Source organism: Saccoglossus kowalevskii, chromosome 3 (genome assembly GCF_978046115.1).
Source record: "Saccoglossus kowalevskii chromosome 3, keSacKowa6.1, whole genome shotgun sequence".
Taxonomy (NCBI): Eukaryota; Metazoa; Hemichordata; class Enteropneusta; family Harrimaniidae; genus Saccoglossus; species Saccoglossus kowalevskii.
The window spans coordinates 11,888,350-11,912,449 of NC_140643.1; the positions used below are offsets into that span (position 1 = coordinate 11,888,350).

Below are 24,100 nucleotides of genomic sequence, written 5' to 3' on the forward strand. Positions count from 1 at the left end.
GATCCTCCTGTCCCAATAGTGGCTAATGATTCAGAAATCATTTTTTAGCTAGGCAACCCATTCTTGGATCCTCCTGTCCCAATAGTGGCTAATGATTCAGAAATCATATCCCCTGGAGTAAACTGATCTGGATTATTCCTGACATTGCACTTGGTGGGATTAATTTACATGCTAGTAAAATTAGTACATATTGATGCAAAAAACAAAGTTTTTATGTCTCATCAAAATGATCTTAAGCTTGTTGGTTCAATAAAAATGGCTCACAGATGGTAGTTCAAGTATAAAAGTGCAAGCATATCTTTAAATGTATCTGTTTCTGAAATAGTGGTAGTATACTTATATTATTGTGTATTTGTCATGGTCTGCAGCACATTAGTACTGTAACTGATTAGCAGTGAAATCACTTGACATGACAGTTTAAAAGGGGGGTAACAAATCAGGACCAAGGACATTTCTCACCATATCTTTCAGTTCTTTTAGAAATACTAAGATTAGGGAAAGTCTGCTGTTTAAAATCCAAGTCTGTCTGGCGTCATTAGTGTCAAAGTCAAAACATTGGACTGTTTTTTTTATTGCAGTGTACATAATTTACAAGGGTCAATTTTGGGTTTCAAAGGCTGGTGTAGGATATTTTGATGACAAACTCTTGGCTCTGCCTTAATCGGAAACAGGAGCTTGTACACTTGATCACTGAACTAGAACACTGAACAACACTCAGGAGGCAAGATCAAAGAAAACATGACAACCATGACTTTTTTATTGTGAGAGTTCATGCAAAAAGTAAACATGGTCGGTTTGATCAAATTCTGTGGTGATGCATAAAACAATGCATATTTTGTAATTTCTCTTATTTTACCCACCATTATGGTCACATTTTTAATTAAAAAAATAGTCAATTTTGGTTTAAAAAGGGATCTAGCTTCAGAAACATTAGTACTCGGTACCCATTTTCTAAAATATGTTAAAGCACTTAATGCCATAATACAAAATGCGACCCATTCTGAATATTTTTCCTATCAATTGGTTAACTTTTGCAATCTTTTACAGCATTCAATGCAATACATGTCTATACACAAAAGTTAACTGATTAGCAAGAGTATATGCAGAAAGGTGACAAGAATCCAAAGAATTTTTCCAATTTTGATTTACAATTTGATAGTTTCTCTCATGCATTGTCAAGAAAAATACCGTGACCAAGAATCTATGCAGTTGAATTCACACACAAACGTAGGTTACTGTGACAGCGAAATTGTTACATTTTAGTTACGTGAGTTATTTTTAAATTTGTAACGATGAGCTCATGACAATACTGCAAATAGGAACACCAAAAGTAATCGATACATTGTTATTTTTAAACTTGCAGATGAAAAGATTTGCTCAAAGTGAGCCATGTTGCTTTTTCATCAAAGCAAAATTGAGCAACCATGTGCTGACCTTATTGATGGATTGGATTGCGTCCTATCTGCCTTTGAAAAGTACATTGATTTTTAAAACCATTGTCAATTTTAATCTTTTTATTCTTGCAGATCACCATCATCATACACTTCTTCAGAGTGAACAGAGAAAATCAACTCAAAGAAATACAAATCTTAAGTAAGTAATAATTTTTAATATTATTTTGGTAGCTAAATGTGTGATTAGATATTGTTTTAGACCTGAAAGTTCTGACCTGTCTATTTAATCTCCATCTGCTTCATGAGCTTTAAAGAGGAAGCGTCCCGGATGTTTTTATTTTGAAGTTTGCTATCCCATTTGAGTAGGCCCCATCCCTTTTAATCTATGATTTGTAACATAATCCCTTACTTGTCAAACATTAACACAGTACATCCATTTGTTTTGCCTTATTCTCTGAGGGATTGCATGCAAGACTGGAGAATGTCCATCATTGAGCTGATTGTACCCAGTTAAAGTAAAATACCATACTCCTTATTTGAATCTCCATGCATCTGCCAAGATTGTGCCAACTATATGGCTTACATGCAGGAATGTAGGTCTGACAATTTGAAAAGTACAAAGTGACAGTTATTACACTTGATTGCTATAAAATAATTACTAGTATATACTAATATAGGTTATTCCCGAAATATATATTGACTGTAATATATTGACGAAGGCAATACGGCATTCGTATCAACCAGCACGTAGTTACTATTCTCGTCATAATCTTATTATTATTATATATCTTCTCTTCTTGTACTCATAATGTGTGAGATATGACAACCTGAAATGCTAGCGAAAAGTATTCGTGTCTGCATGATTCCACATGCTACAATGTTGCTAAGTTTGATGTAAACAAAGGACGTGTTTAAATGTAATATAAATATGATGCACATTTTCCAAATAAGGAAGATATTTGAACGTGTCTATAACACTTTCGAACATGCTCGTACTGTGGTTAGCATACAGATGAATCCTATTGTTATCATGATATTAATTGTTTTGTAATTAAAAAATAGGGTTTGAAAATATAATTGAAAAATTTTATTTTGCCTAAATGATCCTCTGATTGATTTTTTTCATTCATGCATACAACTATAAGCAACATTCAGCTCAATAGAAAATATACAAATGTTATTATTTTTACATAATTTGAAGTTGCAACTGAAAAATAGACTCTACCAATACACTGTACTTCAGTGTGTGACTTACATAATTGACTGACCACCAAGTTTTATGAATGTGATAGACAGCTGTGTTTAATATGACAATTACTGTATTTTCTCTTTCGGAAGCGCACATAAAATCGTATTTATATGTATTTTAGATTATTGAAATAATCTTATTTTGACAATAGTCTCACCTCTGTCATTTACAAAAAAATGGTTATGATCATAATGCTGCTGCCTGTTGGCCAATCTGCACAACCTTCTTCAATTTCAGTGTCACAACTGAAGCCACCAACAGAGGGCGACACAACCCTACTGTGTTATACTAATTACCTGGTTCTCATTCTTTATCACCTACCGCAGAGTAAAAAACACTGAATGTTAATTTATTCCTTAAATCAGAGAAATCTTAATGTATACTTCTTTCCCTGTCAGACTGACTACATCATTAGTCCTCTTAAGGGAACACCAGAAATTCCAACAAAACTGTAGGTCATGTGGGTTAATAGAAAAACTAAAAACAGCCCAAACGTTTTCATACCAAAGTTGACCTGTACTATTTATTAATTGATTGTTTCACTTTTCTTCTTGTGTGGGTTTATTGTATTTGGAATGTCTCAACTTCTTTGCGGTTAATTAGGATAGCATAAAATTGTTACCCCTTTATTAGATTTAATGAATACCATTGGGTTAATGAAAACATCAAAGCCAAACCACCTACACCCTATGATGTGCTATATTACATAAATAGAAAACCAAGCTGTGTTATAGTAATTTATGTGGATTGGTTTACATAGTGGATGGTCCTGCTCTTACAAGATGTATTTTATTTACAACCAGTGTGCCTTTTAATAATCAGGATGGATTCCAATTTAAAATAAAGCTAGTTAGATGTCTTCAAGAAAAAATAAAGATTATATGTGGCTGTCATGTACTAAAAGTGAAAAATATAATGCTTATTTTAAACTTGAGTTTTATTTTTCCAGATTACTAATTTTGTAACTGCAGTAAGATGTTTTCCAATCAATGTATGATTTTTTGATGCACTATTAATATGCTATAGAAATGTCTGTAATACATCAAAGTGGACTTCATTGATATACGATGATTATTCATTCAAAATATTATGCACTGAATAAACTCAAAAATGGTGATAACATTGTTGACACTATTGAAAGCACAAAATGTCTATCATGATATTTGACTACACTAAGATGAGATTGCATTATTTGTACATGAGATTCTATATTATAAACAGCTTTAATTTCACAATCGACGAATTTTCATGAATTTCATAAGATAGTGAAAATGTTTCTAGGGTTTATGACTTTTTCAAAATTTTGCCTCACAAATGCCATAAAATCCTTATTCGTGTAAATTCCTAGCAGCAAAATTAAAACAGTGTACAGTAGCATTGTAGGATTCTGTCAAGATATAAATCCAGAATGCTGTTAAAAGTACAAAAATATAGTTTTTTTACCCATACAATGTAATACTCATAAGAAGTATAACCCAAATCTTTTTCATACCAACAGATCAACAAAATCACGTCAGAAAAGATTTAATTCATATGAAAGGTTTGTTGAAACCATGATAGCAGTTGATAGTAAGATGTTGGCCTACCATGGCGGAGATTTAGAGCACTATGTTCTAACTCTCATGGCATTAGTAAGTATTTGTAGTCACACCATGTGTTATGTAGTATATTATTGGTATACATATTCTCACAATTATTAAAAACATTTGAATCAAATTGAAGATTATATGTCATATTTGTCATGCCTTCATTATTATCTGTTCATACCATCAGAATACCGAAAATGAACAAAAAAAATTGGGGTCACTAGATGATTTTTTCTTGTGATACAAGAGTCTAAAATATCATGGAAAATGGTCAAAATTGTCATTTTTACACTGGTTCCTGTATTTATTCATATTTTTGCTCGGTAACATGGGATGAAAAAGTTGTATTGATATGAAATCTAACATTGTGAAATCGTTAAAAAAAAATTTAGGGAGTTTCCAGGATGATACTAGTTTTTCTATACAATGGGAGGATATCTCCCATAACGCATTGCATATATGTGCAGTAACATGCTCAGTAGTGCTAAATTTGAATTCAGCTCAAAGGGCCTTAAATCTTACGAATGATATATAAAGTGTGATAACTTGTTCAAAATAATATCTTAACATACTTTGATATTTTCTAGGTAAGTAGCATTTACAAAGATAAATCAATTGGTAACTCTATTAGTATAACTGTGGTCAAGTTAATTGTCATTGATGAACAGGTAAGTAAAGATTTTTAAAGTTATGAACAATAGCAGCAATGACACTAGATATCACAATAACCTGGTCCATTGCTGCGTCAAGGGAAATCACTAATTATTATCACTCGTATAACTATAATGCATCTTTAATCAAATAATTAAACACTAGAATCTTATTTTCAAGTTTTAATCTCTCGAGATTTTGTACAATTTTATCTATTAAAAAACAGTTTCTCTTTTTTGTCACCCTCTAACTTTCAAGCCAGCTTGAACAATTTGGTCACAAATAATTTAGGCTTGCTATTGAACCATCTTTTTTAAGCTACCGTAGTTTAGCATGCAAAATTGTCAGTCAGGTGTGAGGAGATGATTTCAACAGCTTGCCCCCTTTATTTTTAATAAATATATTTTACTGTTTTTCATGGTGTATGATAAATATTCCAAATATTGGTTCCAATGTCTATCTACTAATGAATCAGGACTATATTTTATTTTTTCAGTATCACTGTCACTTTTTTATTGGCCCTCCTGTGTGACTAGGAAAAAACTCAAACACGAGTAATCACTATTAATATATGCTATATTATCAGTGCTAAGGTGTTTATAGTTGTAAATTGCAACACAAAAGGTTGGGTATTCTATCTGCCAACAGCAAAACACAGTATTGGGGATCTCTCTCTCATCAGGACTGGGACAGCACACACTGACTAACAACATGGTTACCTTTTCTAAGGTTCACTTTATAGTCAGAATGATGGTCCAAGCTTCCATACTACAACTGAAAATATCTCAACAGATTTACCCTAGTACTATATGGTTTATTTCAATCAGTTGATTACCCATGATGCTTTGCAAGATTGAACTTTTAGTTTCCCTCAAGGGTATTACAGTTGATTATGGTCTTAGAATGATAAGATTTCCATGATTTAGATACAACTTTGTTACAAGCTGCATTCCTTTTTAGACTTGACTAAGCTTTGCCCAGGGCTAATAATCGCAAAGCAATGCAAATCACTCTCACAACCATTTGCACTCACAATACTGGGTCGGGTCAGTAATCAATATTAGGTCAGTCAGTTGGGTTATTTAGTATACCTATACAAAATAAGTAGCATTATTAAGTTTAGTATTCTGCTTTGTTCCTGATTAACTTATTTCTGTTCAGTTCTGGTAATTGTTAGAAATGTAGCCTGCCTCGAGCAAGGTTTGTGACAAGATGGATGCTGTATCAGAGAAAAGAGGATTATGTTAGAAGGAGTTGAATGTCTCATTTAATTACCAAAAAGCATTGTTGAGGTGAAATCAGCGAAAATTAAATCCTAAAACATATCTGCAATTGTTCAACAAATGCATGTATGTAAATTATTTATAAACACGAACAGCAGAGGCATATTGTATAAGTCATGCAGTGATGTCACATATTGGGTTGATAATTACTGTAGATTATGGTGAGGTGTAAAAGTAGTTGGCGAATCACAAACCGTCATAAAATGTCTAAACAATATGCAAGCACTTTGTCTCTTTCAGATTTGAATAAGACTGATTTCAAATGAAATATTTGTCTTCTTTCAAATGAAATATTTGTCTTGTTTCAGTCAATGTATTTATATTTGTGTATTGAAAAATATTCAATTTTTCAGAAGAAAGATTCTCCAAAAATATCTTCACATGCACCGAATACACTCAATCATTTCTGCCAGTGGCAGCAAGAACAAAACACTGCAGATGACAGTCACCCAAATCATCATGATACTGCTATTCTGTTAACCAGGTGAGTCAAATTGAACCTTTTACATTGGTCTGTCAATTTTATTTATTCCCAAACATGCTACTAAAGACAACTATTAAAAGGCAGTGGATGCTGTGTGTTGCAAGTGCTAGATTTGTGTTGATCAACACGTTGATTTTCCCACAACACACTGCGTTGTATTAACAGTTCAATATGGTGGCAAGTACACATTTGGGTGAAATGGACGCATGATGTCACTGACTGTATATTTTTAATTTACACAGTCTAGCTTTTAGTTTTGACACTGGATGCTGTTATTCTCAGAGCGTTGCTAGGTCACAGAACGTTCTATGTTGCTACGATGTGCATCACTGTACATGCTTTTCTATTGGCTCTGCATTTTCTGCTGTGGAAAGGTGGTTGAAGAGCTGATAAAAACAACTCAAGTCGAGCACAGCACAAACTCAATCATGAGACAATCCCGAACAACCAAATTTATAAATATTGTACATGTAGAGGTAATCTTGTTACACTGTTCAGAAGAGTTAACTAGCACAAAGTACACTTTTTTATGAGTTTTTGACCATTGTTTTCACTGGTTGTGGTTGCCAGGCGATGAAAATGCTCCCAAGAAAAGAATATAATTTCACGAATATGAAATGTGAGCATTGAAGAACCTCAAGAGTTCAGTGAGGCTGTTGATGAGCTTGTGGATATATTAAGTATCTTATTTGTGTGAGCTGGATTTTATCAAGTAAGATGGAATGAATTTATAATAAGTGTCCTTAAGCTGACTAAGCCTTCCTAAAACTTTGGAGTAGATAAGCTATCATAGCATATCAATTTACTATCCCACTAATAGGTGATTTCAGGTCAAGTTTGCGAATGAGATACTTTCTACAATCTCTCATTGGCTATTGTAATTCAACACCAAAATAAAATATGTTGAACTTGAAACAAATATATGTAGCTAAATAAAGTAAATTAAATGTAACCTAATTGTCAATTTGAAAAAATTGACAGTCTGAACTTATTTCTTTTCAACCCGCCTTCTAAGGTAGATGTAATAACAGCATGAGAATTAAGTTCACAAATGGATATTTTCATAAGACATATTTTCTGTTTAACTTCACCAATGGAAGTCTTGTATGTTTTGTTAGTAATCTGGCTGTGTCGGCTCTGAATCTCTCTCTAGGGGATCTCATTTGCCAATGTCAAGTGCACTATAGGTAGGGTGTTTATAAACATATTCTCAAGTCTTTCTGTATCCTAGGTCTATTAGTGATGACCTTGGCATTCAATTTGATATTTTAGAAGTTTTAACTTTCGTAAAATAATAGCCTCGGCTATTTATAGGCACATGTTCATCAAAGTCAAGATAAAAAAACTCTGGAAATTTGGTAATGTGCAATGGATGAGATATAACGTTGGAAATGTGAAATATAACTTCTCGTAATAAGAATTAAAGGTAGCACATGTTTTTTTACATGCATTACTGTTGTGTACATGGCTATCTGTCTAATATCGAACAAGATACAGTGCAAACACAACATCCCTTCAAACATTACCCACAAATGCAACCTACCTCAGTAATAAATTAAATAATATATAACAATTTGTTATAAACCATTTTTTTTTTAAATAAATCACACATCAGAAAGTCAAACACCTTTTCTTAATACGCTGATAAATGCTTTTAAACAATTCTAAAATTGAGAATTAAGTGGTGGTATGTGATCGATTTCGATAGCAAATAATGAGTCATTTGAAACTTTGGAACAGGTGCCATGCATGTGTTGCTTGAAAAACTCACTATATGTTTTGTTATTTTTTTGGAGGTGAAATTCTGTGTGTATTTCTTGTTAGTTTAGATTCCACAAATCAGTTGTGTAAATCACAAAGTGAATACAGTATTGTAAAATGTTTCTGCAGTAATGAACTTTACAATGCTTTAAATTCATTCCTAATGCGCTAACTTGTAAAAAATGTGGAATTCTAAAAGCAGTACAAATCTTTTTTATGTTGCTGAGTGAAATGTTCCATCAAATAAATAACAGAGAACAAATAAAAATTGAAAGGAACCTCAATTTGACTTTATGATATACCTATAGTTTTAAACCTTACTTTCACTTTCATGGATTGGAAAATAATTGAGGTACATAATTCAAAACAACAATGTAGTTTGGGTATTCAGTGATCAACTTCCCTAAATTGTCGTCCTATAAATGTGTAAGCTGCCACCTTCCTTAAACAGCTATGCCTAGATAGTTTGCCTGCTATGCCTTCACTCACACCCAGATCAAGTCTTGTGGAATGACAGATAGATTTGGGAGAGATCAAAAGGTTGCATAAGAGCATAACACAGCTGATTCCAATTGTCATTACATTTACTTGAAGCATAGTTATCTTTGCAGTGATACATCGTACCAAAACTTTGTATGACATCATCAGTGCATGTAATTGCTTGGATCTTACTGATTGTAAGACTGCTGACTTGCCAATATTTCACTGAAAACATTAACCTTTAATCCTTATCAATCTCCCTGTCCCAGTTGAAATGAGGGTGGACCCAATTTCAACATGTATCAATAATCATATCTATTTAGTACACTAGGTCACATAATTTAGGTTTAGGACTGGCTATGTAGTGAGGCAGCTACTTTTTCCTGTCAGTTTCAGACTTGGTATTCACTTATAAACACATTGCAGCCTTGAAATGTAATATAATCTTATGCCACTTGATTGAGGTGAAAATAAATTATAATGGCTGTCACACCAGAAAGGTCAGCTTGTTCTTTCAGTTTTACTATAGTTTCTAGTAATAACAAATTTTATAGCTACTGATATTTTGTTGATATTATTGGGCTGTATTTATTGTATTTCAAAACAATCAGTTGAACACATTGAGAAAGTGTCTGGCTTTGGTTTCCACAGCTGTTTGCATATTCTTTGACTGCATCATAGGTGAATCAGGGATCTCTCCAGCTGGACTCAAAACAATATCATCAAAAACAAAATATTACCATTATATTTCAGCGCTTTATACACTTTTATATTGTATTCAAAAAATAGAATAATAACTTTAAAATACTTGGATGTAATCTTACTATTATTGAATGTGTGATAATAAAACCCAATAAAAAAAATCCTCCATATTTTGAATTGATATCATCCTTAACCAATGAACATAGGTTTCCATTTTTGCTCTGTTAATAGCAATGCTGTCACATAAATGATAGAGGTGTGTCTATGGTCATTATAATTAAGAATATAATCAAGAATAATAAAAACAATTTTCAGAGATGCCCTTCTAACAGAGCAAACACAGTACTATCGGTACAGCAAAACACCCAAATCTTGTTGTAAACAAAAATCTGTTGTTTTTCTCTTTTTTCTAATGAAAAAACCTTGTATGATACAAGCATGTGCCAATGTTTTGTTTCTGTTGGATACTGCCCACATTTCAAACTATGCCAAGGACATCCGTGATGCAATAGAGTGTGTAATAAACACAAATCATTTTAATAGATAACCCCATACCAATTGGAGCTGAATTCCTATTCAGCTTTGGTAACAGCTTTGAAATTTATTCACCATTCAAAGATAATTATTAGATAAAACATTTCTCTAAGTATATGTTGATGAACTTGAAAATGTCTGTTCTCACCATTGTTGTTTTTGTCATTGTTTTTCTTGTGACTTTAAAAATGTTATAGAATATTTAGTAAGAAATGTTATAATTGATTGTTAATTTGTTTTCATTAACTAATTTCTTACTTATATAAGTGGATTCTTTCTCAGGTTATATAAATTTTGCAAAAGTCACAGTAAAACGCTGAATTTAGGATATCAGAGAATAACATTTACTACCACACAATATCAACATTTTCCCGGACTCTGGAAATCGACGAAAAAAAATCATCTTTTTCAGTGCAGAATATTAATGCTTATAGGGATTAAATAAACAAACAAGCCTAGATTTGGAACATTGCACGAGTACAGCCACTCCCCCCCCTTATTTAGGTCAGTATAACAACTGTGTGATAACTTACATATGAATCAAATATAAATCATTGAACCTTACACCATAACATTTAGCTAACATTCAACTTCATATAGATATAGCAGTAGGGACTTTCTGTGGACCCAGTATAGTATGGATACAATTTACCTGGACTCAGTGTTGAAAGCTTAGTTACCACACAATTCATAATTTGTGCATGACACTGATAGTCTTTTCTTGGAAAAATGGTTTTGCATATAAAGATGTCAGTGTTGATGTATGGTTAAGGAATTGACTATTATATTGTTCAAATGGAGGAGGTTTTGAGGGCCTTTTACTTTTATTGAGTTCGACATACAAGTCATCAATTTTGTACATGTAGGGAATTATATGAACAAAGGTCACTTATTTGGCTGTCTCGAGAGCCTGTATATATCTACTTTGTCAATAATAATTACAGTGCTGTGATGTATATGCCTACATGTGCGGCCAACAACAAATAATTGTTGCTTCTCTACCTAGGGAAAATTGAAAAAAAATGCACTGTTTAATATTTTGTTTGTGTTGAGATTATACATGTATCAATACCACAATTGCATGATATTTATTTAATATTTATTAAATAATGGTTTCTAAAACATCCTCTTAAACAAAACAAACATTTGCTTCATTCTACCGTACATGGTGCACCTCATCAGTATGCGGGTTTCAAAATGATGGTGCGTGATGACCAGGAGCAAAACGTGTTTTTTTTTTGTTTTTTTTTGCCCTTTTTCTTTTTTGCCCTAATTACTGAATTCACAACACTGTTATCTGAATACAGTAGTCAGCAGATCATTGACGTAATAACTGTGACAAGGTCTCATCAAAATTTGTGTCATCTGTTTATATTATTTGATGGCACTTGGGTCAAAACCGTAACATTATTCTGTGCGGGTGAAGGATGTTTTTTATGTGGACATTGAGTACATTGTGTCTAAAAGAACTATCTAGGCCAGTTTGGGTGGGGACAGTATGACCTTTGTGGCTGTAATGTTTTATCGGATGCATTAATAAGAAGAATATCAGATGAACAAAATAGTTGTAGTCCATAGTAGATATTTCCAAAAAAGTAGATCACCATTGATGTTTGAGATAATTTATGAAAAATGGAGAGAAAGTTAATGACTGTTTTATCTAGTCAAATAAAATTAGGTAAATTCATGGGTGGAAATATCCTTGAAAATGTTGTTGGCATACTGCAATTGAATAATTCCTGAATACCTACATGTCTTTGAATACAGAAGATTGTGTTGTTTATCAAATAAATGACAGAGGGGTGAGGGTCACATCCTGATCAGTACACAACCCTTTGATGAGCCTGACATTACTTGCAAACTATGTATGTAATATTGCTGTGGTGTAATTTTCTGCTCACTGCGTTATGCTTGAAATCGTATGTAATAACAGGACAAACAAATGTCATAGAGTTGTAGGGGTGCCAAAACATCGTGTGGGATTTGACAAACGCAAAAGTATTTGTTGGGTATTTCTGTACTTAATAATGTGCTATACACATTTGACGATGGTCAACTTTTATGAAGTAAAGGTATTCAAATGCAATACACCCCTCTAAAACTCAGCATTTCGACATTGAACTACAAAGGAGGAAATTAAAATCATATGCTTTTTGCAGCAGACGTTTGCTTCGAACCTTTCACCCAATACGAGAAATCTTGTAGTGACCAGAAAATTGCCCATTTCGTGTCAATAATGCAGTATGTTTGTATGCTAGTGGCAGTGCATGGCCCTCTCACTAGGTCTAAAAAAATTATAAACCTTTGTACTCGAGCATGGATATAAAGACTCAAATTTATAAATAGGTACAGCAAACAAGGAAAACAAAATACAGGTATTAAAATAGTCTGTCAAGATGAGAATTGTTTAAGCTGCTTTTAATCAAATTAAGTTGATAGTTGTATAAAACCTTGAGACATTGTATATTATGATTCATGTCAATGATAATATATCATCCCATGTCACTGAGCAAAAATGAAGAAATAGACTCACCATAGAAACCAGTGTGAAAATGACCCTTTTTTATGACATTTTGGACTCTTGTATCACAAAAAATTGTACGGCGTTCTCAATTTAATTTTATTTTCAGTATCTTGATGGCATGAAAGTATGGTGAACATGACATATAATCTTCTATTCAGTTCAAACCTCTTTAATAATGTATTCACCTAGTTATTTTTGCATTGTATTCATCTTTTCTTTCGTATATGGATATTTTTCCTGAAATAAAACTTAATGTTAATAATACATGTGCATTATCAAGATTCAGCTTGGAATATTTATAACCAAAATCAAATGAATGTCTTGCATTCATTATATATTTTGTACCAACTAAAAAGATCTACAAATAAATCATCACAGGATATTTCTATTACAATATACATATACAGCTTTCCTACTTGACAGGGTCACACTCACACATGGACACGATGATAAATGCAGTGCATGAATGAATGAGATAATTAGATAAGACAAATGCTGTACTGTCCAAATACTCCATGTAAATAAACACAAACATTTTCCCCCCATCCACATTCAGTAGTCATAATCACTACATACTACTAACCTCCAATTTTTTACTTTTTTTTCTGTGCCATCCATCAGGAATCTATCAGGTAATACTTGAACTTAATCTGACAGAGCAGCTTCTACAGGGGAATGACTCAGGGGGAAATTTATTGCTATATATGAAAAAGTACCATGTGTTATTCAAACTGGTGACCACAGCACCATATTTGCTTAGTTGCATGCCCCAGTGTGGCTTCCATTCAGCCACCTGGCACCAAAAAAGGAAAAAAGATGCTTAATTAATACCTAGTCTTATGCCACACTGAGCATGTACTACCCCACAAGGCCAATTGAATGCACACAGCATAGTGGATGGTGGTCAGAACACTCCTAACCCAGTAGTAGTACAATTTTGGCTAATCACTTCTTATTTCACCATCTCTCATGGATCCTTTTTTGGGGATCCTGGTGGCCGAGTGGAAGCCACACTGGGGCGTGCAGCTAGACAATTTAGTGTCGTGCTCACCAATTTGAATCGCACATCTGGTACTTTCTCATACATAGCATTACGTTTCCCTGTGAGTTATGTATTATACCTTCACTCAGGTTTACTTGAATTGCCTATGCTTATAAAATAGCTACCATATTTCTTCTTGTACTATAGTTTCATGCTCTAGTATTATAACTGCTCCCATGAATTGTATATAATTTTGGAGAAATATGATTTACCTTTTAGGGAGGAGACAATATAAATGGACGCAGTTAATAAATGTTTTGACTTTTATTGTACTCCATGTAATAGATCTTTGAAGTATCCACTTCTGATATAGCGGTACTTAAGGGTGTAAAAAGTGGCATAGGTCTTCAGGAATGTTTTTCTTTGTTCCAAAATTAAAATACACAATTTTGATGGTAAACATATCAAATTCATTATGTTTTATTTTTTTCCATCGCAATGTCTTGAAGCACTACTGTCACAATTCTGTATAGTATGAAATATATTTAGAAACTTTCTGCACAAAACAATGAAGATGTGCAAGTAAAATGTAAGACAAGGCTTTCTTCAGTGATTGAATAGTGCTGTAGTATGATAAGATCATTGACTAACATATGTCAATGAAACTCATTTCATTTCATATTGTCAAAGTGTACAACCCTTATTATGGACTAGATGATAAAAAAACCCTGAAATGTTTTATCCCTTGCACTGGAAATATTGCAATCTACATTTTCTAGTGGGCATGGTTGCTGATACCCCGGTTATGGCACAAAGTTATAAGACATTGTAAGGTATATACACTTGAAAAAGTAACCTAAAATAGACCCTAACCATTTCTTTCAGAGACTTACTTGCATTAGTATTTCAAGAAATGTGCATACCGGTATTATTTTTATTGATTTATTGTGATCAGTGCTTATAACTATATGTACCAGTAGTAGTGATTTTTAGTGGTACACACTATTGTGACAGTACAACTTTAAGTCTTCCATCTTTGCTTACTAGTTTGCAATAAAGATTAGGGGTACATTTTCATCATTAGTTTTTTTTGCAGCATTAACTGTCATTTTGTATCTGGCTAAGACATTTCATCTGTACCAGGAAAAAATATTATGTATTTAAGACTAACTTTTTTTTTTTTTTCTCTTTTCTGCTTACAGACAAGACATATGCAGGTCAACTAACAAATGCGATACTCTCGGTAAGACAATATTATATCATTCTAGTAATTTTATATGAATGTTTAATTAAAGTCAGCTACTGAACAGTACCTTATGATAAATTTGTATCATGCTTACAATTTATGTCACCGGTATCTTCAGTGTATGGCCACACTGCATTCTCCACATTGGTTTGGGGGTAGGAATCAAGTTTGAAATTTGAATATTGTTGAATTATATAATGAGATTATTACAAGAATACTTCAAAGTAAGCACAAAGACAGTACAGTTCGAGCGACGCGCATATAATGTTTTTGAGGTATTTTTGTAATAATCTTATTATTATACATTTTTTCTCTCGAGGATACATTATGAGAATGCCGAAATCCAAAAAGTTTAGATCAGAATCAGCGAACTTCATTGTGTGGAGTTCTGTCAAACTCTGGTGGTTGCCATGTTTGTTTTTATTATTAGTGGACACTTATGCGCGTAATGATTCCATATTTGGAATTCGCTTTTCCTTATATGGTAGGATCAAAATACCCCATAAAATACCAATTGTGTAATGAGAAACCTGACTATGCTTGGCTAATCTTAACATTAGAAGTTTAATAAAAATAAATGTCTATTGATGATCTTTATAGATTTGTTATTAATCTATTTTCATGCTATTATCGTATATGTCATCTGACCTGTCATATTTGTACCTTGTTTTCTCATTTGGTACCACAAAGGTCATTTGGGTCAGTAAAACAAATTCAAATATATTTACAAAAAAAGTAGCTGGTAGCCCCTCAAAGGAATCTTCTCCTGCATACCTTTTTCATTTATATTTAATATTTTCTACCAATAGGTTTAGCTGAATTGGGTACAATGTGTGATCCATTTCGCAGTTGTTCAATTGTAGAAGATAATGGTCTGAGTGCTGCATTCACGATTGCTCATGAACTTGGTCATGTGTAAGTGTATTATCTTTTACAGCAAACTAACCATTCAGATAATGTGTAGTTTGTTATTGTAGAATGCTTGAATCACATATCAACTGTTTACTTTTTTTTTAAATATTATAAATTCTATTACTTTCACTGCCATTATTTTCATTCTATATTTCAGATTTAACCTACCTCATGATGATGATCGAAACAAGTGTGCAAAAAACAATACAGGAAAGTTGCATGTAATGGCACCAACTTTAACTTATAACACAAACCCATGGTCCTGGTCAGTCTGCAGTAAAAATGAACTAACAGAATTTTTAAAGTAAGCTAATACTCTATTTCTTAGTGTTTACTTCTCTCCATCAAAAAAACATATGTTGCAGTTCATTTATCCTACCATCTACACAGATGGAAATTAGCCTGCATGGTTTTGTGTGTCAAGTTAGACCTTGATTTGTAATCAAGCATTGATGTTGGGTGGGCTAGTTGTCATATCCAGTAATCTCAAGCTTTGTTATCTTAATTTAACTATCAGCAGAAATTACGAATAGAAGACATCAAGTTACCAGAGTAGATTTAATTCAGTGTGTTGTCATATCTGGTGTCCATCCCAGAAATTATAACTTCTTATGCTTTGCTCATTGGAATTATCTTCAAGGGATACAGATTGATTGAACAGGGTTAATTCAAAGATAACATGATGCAATGGTATTACTTGTATAAATGTATCCAGATGTTCAAAAGCATCAGCTCCAACAATGCACTAGAGTGTCTATTACAACTTTATCATTTCAGTGTTTTCTGTTTGTAACTTAGGACAATTGTAAGTGAAATATGTAAAGGTATTATAAAATGTAGAATACATTTTTTTATTAATTTGGGGTAGCAGGAAAATATTCACTAGGTGTTAAATTCATTGGTTTGTGAAAGAAATGACGAAAAAAATGGTTAACTTCATTAGGCTTTCTTTAACTGCATGAGGTATCGGTATCAGGAAAATAAGCACAAATAAAAACTGAGCTATTAATTCACTAAATTCTATGCAGTATACTGTAGTTTCTCTATCAGAAGCACATCTGTTGCAGAAGCACACCTAAACCTAAGTTGTCTTGATTGTAATCATTGTTGACCACATGATAGACAATGTACTTCTACCACATATATTTTGGACTACTAGTACAACAAATATAGCACCTGTATTTTGATGAAATCCCAATTATACATCAATGATTCAGTACTCCTAGGGTACACAGTTCTCATTACACCAGAGCAAAAGTAATCAAGAATTTTCTTGTAAATGTCAGCCTTGTTAAGTAAGTTATAGTAGTAGTAGCTGTTGTCGTAATAAAAAAAAAAACATTCACTAATGACACATGGATTCATGCCAAAAATGTCAAGGCCTTTTGATTAGAGTATGCGAATATATTTGTCCACAAACATATCAACATGAGTTTTCTAATAGAAAACATGTTGCTGCAGGTTTGTCTAGTTTATATAATTAAATAATAGGAACCAGTGCTTGCGTCGAATGGTGGCCATTTTAATTTTAATGCATCAGAATAATCCATTTCTGCTATACTGGAACCAGATCTTAGTTGTACATAGACAAGATGCTGAATACATTGAACATGTATAATTATCATTTCAGATTTAAAATATCTTATATATCTCTTAAACTTGTTACTTGTTAGGTTACATGTTTTTTTTGTCAATAGATATTTTATATGAACTTTTCACGCAAATCCATCCTATATCAATTGTTATTAATTTCTTATAGTCTTGGGCATGGTGAGTGTTTATTGGACAGGCCACCAAGTTCGATGTATGTCTTACCTAAAGCTCAGCCTGGAACTCAATACAATGTGAACAGACAATGTGAACTGCTAATTGGAGCCAATTCAACCGTTTGCCCATATATGGTATGTATCACATAAATATATATTCATCTTTATAGTGTTATAGCAAGTCAAGTATTTGGGCAGCAAGTTATCTCACTGAATCTTATATTGGCTCACAGCTTAGCCTTTGACTGACCAGTTGGTTTTTCAAACTTTAACAAATAATTAGTCTCCGTTCAGACGCAGTCCGAAAACAAGGACTTATGGATTGACCTTTGTGCATCCGTGTGTCCATATGTCTGTGCATCCGTCCGTCCGTACCTGTATCCTAGACATGCTTGGACCAATCACATTCAAACTTCATACATACATCATACATAATATTATACATATGCACATTAATTTGTTTCACGATTTGATTCAAGATGGACGAATGGTGGCCATTTTTGTGCTAAAAAAATCATCAAAATCAAGCATTTATGGTTGGGTTTTGTTCAAACTAGGTACATACATAAGACATTAAGGGTTCCTCATTTTATTTTTCAGATTAAATTCAAAATGGCTGACTGGTGGCCATTTTGTTTTAATGAACGTGCTTCTAGAGCCATATCTCTGACATATCTTTTATATATTCGTTATACCGGTACATCATGTTATAGATATATGAATGTATTCAAAACAGCAGACCGGTGGCTATTTTGTTTTAATTAATGCTGTTCCAGAGCAATATTTTTCAATATAGACAAGTACTCAATGATCAGATACAAGATGTCAATCATTTTAATGTTAACAAATCTTCATAATCAAGCATCAGCTTCTGGATCCATACTTCTGACATGTTTTTGTTCCAACTATATTGCTATAAACAAAACTATATATCTTAAATTTGATAATTAATGGGAACTGTGCCATCTATGGCTTGTTTAATTTTAATAATTAAATAGCTTGAGTTGTTGTATTGTGTGTTTTTTTTCTTTCCTAGAGAGCCTGTAAAAGGCTTTGGTGTACAAGTCCATTTTCGTCTGAGGGCTGTAGAACACAACATATGCCCTGGGCAGATGGTACATGGTGTGATGAAAATAAGGTAGAGTATTCTTTGCATGTGATTTAATATCTCCTAAAGGGCTTTGTTTTTTGTGCAGGATGTATTGAAATTGAAAAGCAGTGAATTTTACATGCAAATTATACGTCGATAATACAGGACCCATCCATATCATCACAATGCAGTACAATGACCACTACCCGTTAACAGTAGCAGAATATTTTATCTGTATTTGCTCTATTGGTAGTGCATACACTTGCATAAATGACAGAGTTATCTAAATATATCATATAGTATTTGCTTTATGTGCTCTTTTAATGGAGATGCACAAATCTAATACATTTCTTAAAAAAATTGAAAAGACACAGTTAAGAGAATTAAATGGCAGTTTACACACTGGTACTTTGGATAACTGAATCAAATATACATTCTAGACCGGAACAGTACAACCGTAATAGTACTTCTCTCATGGTAGTAATTTTAGTATAATTTGTCTTGTAATCTATGTGAATACTGGATTCATTCACCTGCTGTGATCCATCTACATTTATTATTATTATGTTGTTGACTTGTAGTGGTGCATTCAGGGTGAGTGTAAAAATAAAACTCATAACAGCAAGCCTGTAAATGGAGGCTGGGATAAATGGTCACCATATACACAGTGCTCAAGAACATGCGGTGGTGGAGTAAAATCATCAGAGAGATATTGTACGAATCCACATCCAAAGAATGGTGGTAAATATTGCATTGGTAGAAGAACAAAATTCAAACCATGTCATACAAAGGTAACTGCAGATTAATGAATTTCACTTTCATGTTTTGTATTAATTAATTCATGATTAGTTGCTTGAAAAAGTAAGAAAAATGTAATTTCTCGCATTTTCTACAAGGAATTATGAAATGCTGAATGAGAAACTAATGTTGATACACTGCAGTTTGTGTCACGTTCTGTTTTATATGGGACCCATAGCCATCATGTTGTATATGCTCGGGGCGGAACTACGTCACAAGACGTTCCACGTTGCTAAGACACGCACCACTGTACCCTGTATTTCTATGGGCTCAGTGCGCGCTACTGACGAACACGGAACGCCGAGTGAAGAGCCGGTGAAAATGTGAGAAAACAACAGGAACTCAACTTTGAAGTAATCCTGAACAATCAAATTTATATGTGTTACACACGCAGAGGTAATCTTGTTACACTGTTCAGGGGAGTCTCAACAACCGTCCCAAAGTACCATTTTCTGAGAGTTTTCGGCCTTTGTTTTCACCGTGATGGTTGCCATGCGATGAAAATGCCCGGATGTCCGCCCGAGGATTAATAAATCTAAAAAAAATGGATAGTGTTTGGAAAGTTAAGTTTGGTTGTAAGTAACTGTAAATCTTGTTATTAGGTATAAAATTATCTTATAAGTTTTTCCAGTGAAAATAGTGAAGCTTGATGCTGATCTCCCTCTAGTGTCAGTGTTTTTTAGGAAGTGATTCTTTTGTTTTTATTCATTGCTGTATTGCAGCTACAGTATGTTAACAACATATGTAACTGACATATGAACATTGTTTAGCTATTGTATGGTGAAAGCACAAACATATGTTAGCTTGTGTCAGTCTGTTTCACCAATATTTCTAATTTTATAGCAGTTGGACAGTTAATTAGTAAGATGGCTTGCAGTTTTGTGAAAACACTTTGGTTTTTGTCCAATCTTGACTTGACAGCACCATTGCATTGACACACACATTATCATACTAATGTTCATTAGTGTACACTGACAGATTATTTTGGTTTGTTCGATAATTTTTTTCAAATTGCATAAAATGTAGATAAACAAGAAATGATGAATAGTAATTGAATACATACATTACATTTACAGAATCTCACAATATATTAACCAAGGTTACACAGGTATTTATGTATATTTTTGTATTTCCCTTCAGCCTTGCCCTCCAGGACAACCAAGTTTTCGAGAACAACAGTGTTCATACTATGATGGGCAACATTTTAATCTCAACAATCTACCTCCTAATGTTAGATATGTTCCAAAATATAGTGGAAGTAAGTGTACATCATTTGTCACATCCCTGATTGCACACTGGTTCAAACTAGTTTCTACCGTTTTTCAATACATCTATTTAGTATACCAGTTAAAACTGGTTTCTACTAGTTGTACCAGTGTTGACTATATGTCACATCCATGAGGATACCAGTTTAAACTGGTTTCTACTAGTTCTACCAGTGTTGACTATGTCACATCCATGAGGATACCAGTTTAAACTGGTTTCTACTAGTTCTACCAGTGTTGACGATGTCACATCTATGAGGATACCAGTTTAAACTGGTTTCTACTAGTTCTACCAGTGTTGACGGTGTCACATCCATGAGGATACCAGTTTAAACTGGTTTCTACTAGTTCTACCAGTGTTGACGATGTCACATCCATGATGATACCAGTTTAAACTGGTTTCTACTAGTTCTACCAGTCTTGACGATGTCACATCCATGAGGATACCAGTTTAAACTGGTTTCTACTAGTTCTACCAGTGTTGACTATGTCACATCCATGAGGATACCAGTTTAAACTGGTTTTTACTAGTTCTACCAGTGTTGACGATGTCACATCCATGAGGATACCAGTTTAAACTGGTTTCTACTAGTTTTCAAAACTTGTCTATTTATTTTTTTTTCAGTTCAAATACAAGACAGATGTAAGTTATTTTGCAGGGCATCTGGTACTGCTCATTATCACCAGCTAGCTAAAATGGTTGTTGATGGCACACCATGCGGGCCAGATACTGATGACATATGTGTTCGTGGTTTATGCAGGGTTAGTAATTTTTTAGACACTCCTTAATATTGAAATGTAAAGTCCTAATTTATGTAAGTTGTGTTCAACCAGTTTTTCAATTTTTCAACCAATTAGAATGCATTTTACTAGAAAACCGTCTGTAAACAAATTCTTATTGGTTGCTATTTCTGTGCTATTTATAGTTAGTGTACAGTGAGAACCAGACCCTACAGTTACATCAGCTGACTATAATTGATGGTTTTACACATACCGGTATATGTGGTTTTTTCACGTCAATAATGGAATATGTTTAATTCATACTGGTCTATGGCGATTTGTTTCTTAATCGGATCAATGATGACCGACTGGCAGCCATTTTGTTTTTTTTCAAAATAGGGTATCTTATGCATGCTTAGTTAGTTTTTGTTCAAATTTGGTACATACATTGTACATTTTAGTTTACATGTCCATGACAATTTGTTTTACAATCAGATCAAAGATGACTGACTGGTGGCCATCTTGTTTAATTACAATATAACTCATTGTTTCCTTGGCAAATCTGTGGACTTAAAAATAGTGAATTAAATATCAATGAAAATAAATGGTTCACACTAGTATTCTATTCATGCTATTTTAAAATTCAAAAAAGTCCATAGAATTCACTTTGCTGAGAGTTTGGTCAGACGCCAGTCTTCAAAAGACAGCAACCAAGGTGCATAAACTTTAAACATAAGTATAGAGCTAATAAATATTTATGCCAAACTATTGCTTTTAACTACTGTCTGCATGCAATTTGTGTGTTCTGCTGTGATAGTCTGCTTATTTTCTTCTTTATGAACAAATACTTCTGTGAAAACTTTGTCATTGATAATTTATTTCATTATTTTGATATTCAATCATATTTACTGGATTTTCTGTTGAAACAAAAAGTTCTATTTAATTTACGAATAGCAAAATTAAAACCCAGTGGATAATAATACATGTGTTTCCCATTATACAAATCTTGAGTGATAGCGCCCTCTATAGTCTAAATGACAATACACTTCTTTTTTTTTTAGAAAGCCGGATGTGATCATGTATTGGGGTCATCTACTCGAAAAGATAAATGTGGTATATGTGGTGGCGATGATTCCTCTTGTAAAGCAAAATCAGATACTTATAATAAAGCTATATTTGGTGAGATGAAATTTATTGTACTGCCTGTTGAAAACTTGTAGATTTTCCCTCTTGATATACAGAGAAGATGTAACACGAGGGGTTTAAACGGGGCGCCGTATCCTGTTATCTGAAATTGGCGCCCTGTTTAAATTGTCAGTGCCCTGCTACATTTCCTTGCACCAGGGGCAAAGGGCAGCTAAAGACCACCACTCATTGTCTTCCAAAGATGATTCATCATGCTAAGGGTAACTGGGTCATTCTTTTAAGGTGCAATTGTGAAAATTGTGAGGTGATACTGTAGAATACTTTATTTTCGCTTGGAATTTATTTTCGCTATTTTCGCTGAAGGGATGATTCCGTGAAAATAAAATCCAGCGAATATACTTTTTTTCCTATATTTTACATTAAACTCATCAAAAATCAGTGAAAATAAATTCCATACAAAATGCCCCAAAAGCCTTTTTAGCGAAAATTAATTCCAGCGAAAATAAAGTATTTCACAGTAACCAAACAAATAGTTTTTGACTCCCATGTGCGAAGCACATAATGGGAGTCTTTGCAGTTAGTGTGTCTGTGTATGTGTGTCCGACTGTTCCACTGCTATCTCAAGAACCATACATCGGTTTTTGATGAAACTTGGTGCATAGATGCTCTCGGCCAATTTGCAGATTTGATTAGGTTTTGGTAAAAATTCATGCTCATTAAATAACTAATTTGCATAATAATTAACTAATTTTTAGCGGTTCCATGACTTTTCCACTGATATCTAAACAACCACTCATTGGATTTTGAAGAAACTTGGTACATAGATGCTCAGAACTTATGCGTATTTTTGGTTAGTTTTTAGTAAAAATCTGTGCATATTAATTATCTATTTTGCATGATAATTAGCTAATTTTTAGCGATTCCATGACTGTTCCACTGATATCTAAACAACCACTCATTGGATTTTGATGAAACTTGGTACATAGATGCTCTGAACTAATTCTAGGTTTTAATTAGTTTTTGGTAAAAATTCGTGCATAGTAATTTGCATAATGATTAGTCAATTTTTGGTTTTTCCACTGATACTAATCACATTTCATCACATCACATTTCAATGAAACTTGGTACATAGATGTCATATGACACTGCACAGACCTGATAGTTTTTATGATAACATCAGTACATATTAATTACCTAATTTGCATAATTAATTCATTTTCAGCTTTTGATATAAGTAGTGAGCATTACATTTCAATGAAATTTGGTACTTAGATACTCGAGGACTATGCAGAGATTGATTGTTTCAGGATAATTATTTGTGCATATTAATCACCTAATTTGCATAATTAGTTAATTTTCAGTTTTTCCATGGATATCTCAAGTACTAATCATCACATTTCATTGAAACTTGGTACATAGATCCTTTAGGACTATGCAGAGACCTGATTAGTGTTAGGGTAAATAATTGTGCATATTAATTACCTAACTTGCGTAATTAATTTACAGCTTTTCTACTGATATCTAAAG

The 24,100-nt window shown here is 33.2% G+C and overlaps 1 protein-coding gene across 1 annotated transcript in view; it reads left to right on the plus strand.

The window, feature by feature from the left end:
- Positions 1–255: 255 nt before the first annotated feature.
- The window catches only part of LOC100368431 (A disintegrin and metalloproteinase with thrombospondin motifs 9), a 61,410-nt gene continuing 37,565 nt past the window's right edge, over positions 256–24,100 (plus strand). Inside the window, exons 1-14 of the mRNA XM_085497284.1 lie at positions 256–269; positions 719–740; positions 4,152–4,274; positions 4,817–4,897; positions 6,520–6,647; positions 14,833–14,873; positions 15,686–15,791; positions 15,946–16,092; positions 17,548–17,689; positions 18,591–18,692; positions 19,226–19,435; positions 20,583–20,700; positions 21,333–21,469; positions 22,489–22,606. Coding sequence (XP_085353410.1) covers positions 256–269; positions 719–740; positions 4,152–4,274; positions 4,817–4,897; positions 6,520–6,647; positions 14,833–14,873; positions 15,686–15,791; positions 15,946–16,092; positions 17,548–17,689; positions 18,591–18,692; positions 19,226–19,435; positions 20,583–20,700; positions 21,333–21,469; positions 22,489–22,606 — 1,489 coding nt within the window. The remainder of the gene's footprint in view (positions 270–718; positions 741–4,151; positions 4,275–4,816; positions 4,898–6,519; positions 6,648–14,832; positions 14,874–15,685; positions 15,792–15,945; positions 16,093–17,547; positions 17,690–18,590; positions 18,693–19,225; positions 19,436–20,582; positions 20,701–21,332; positions 21,470–22,488; positions 22,607–24,100) is intronic.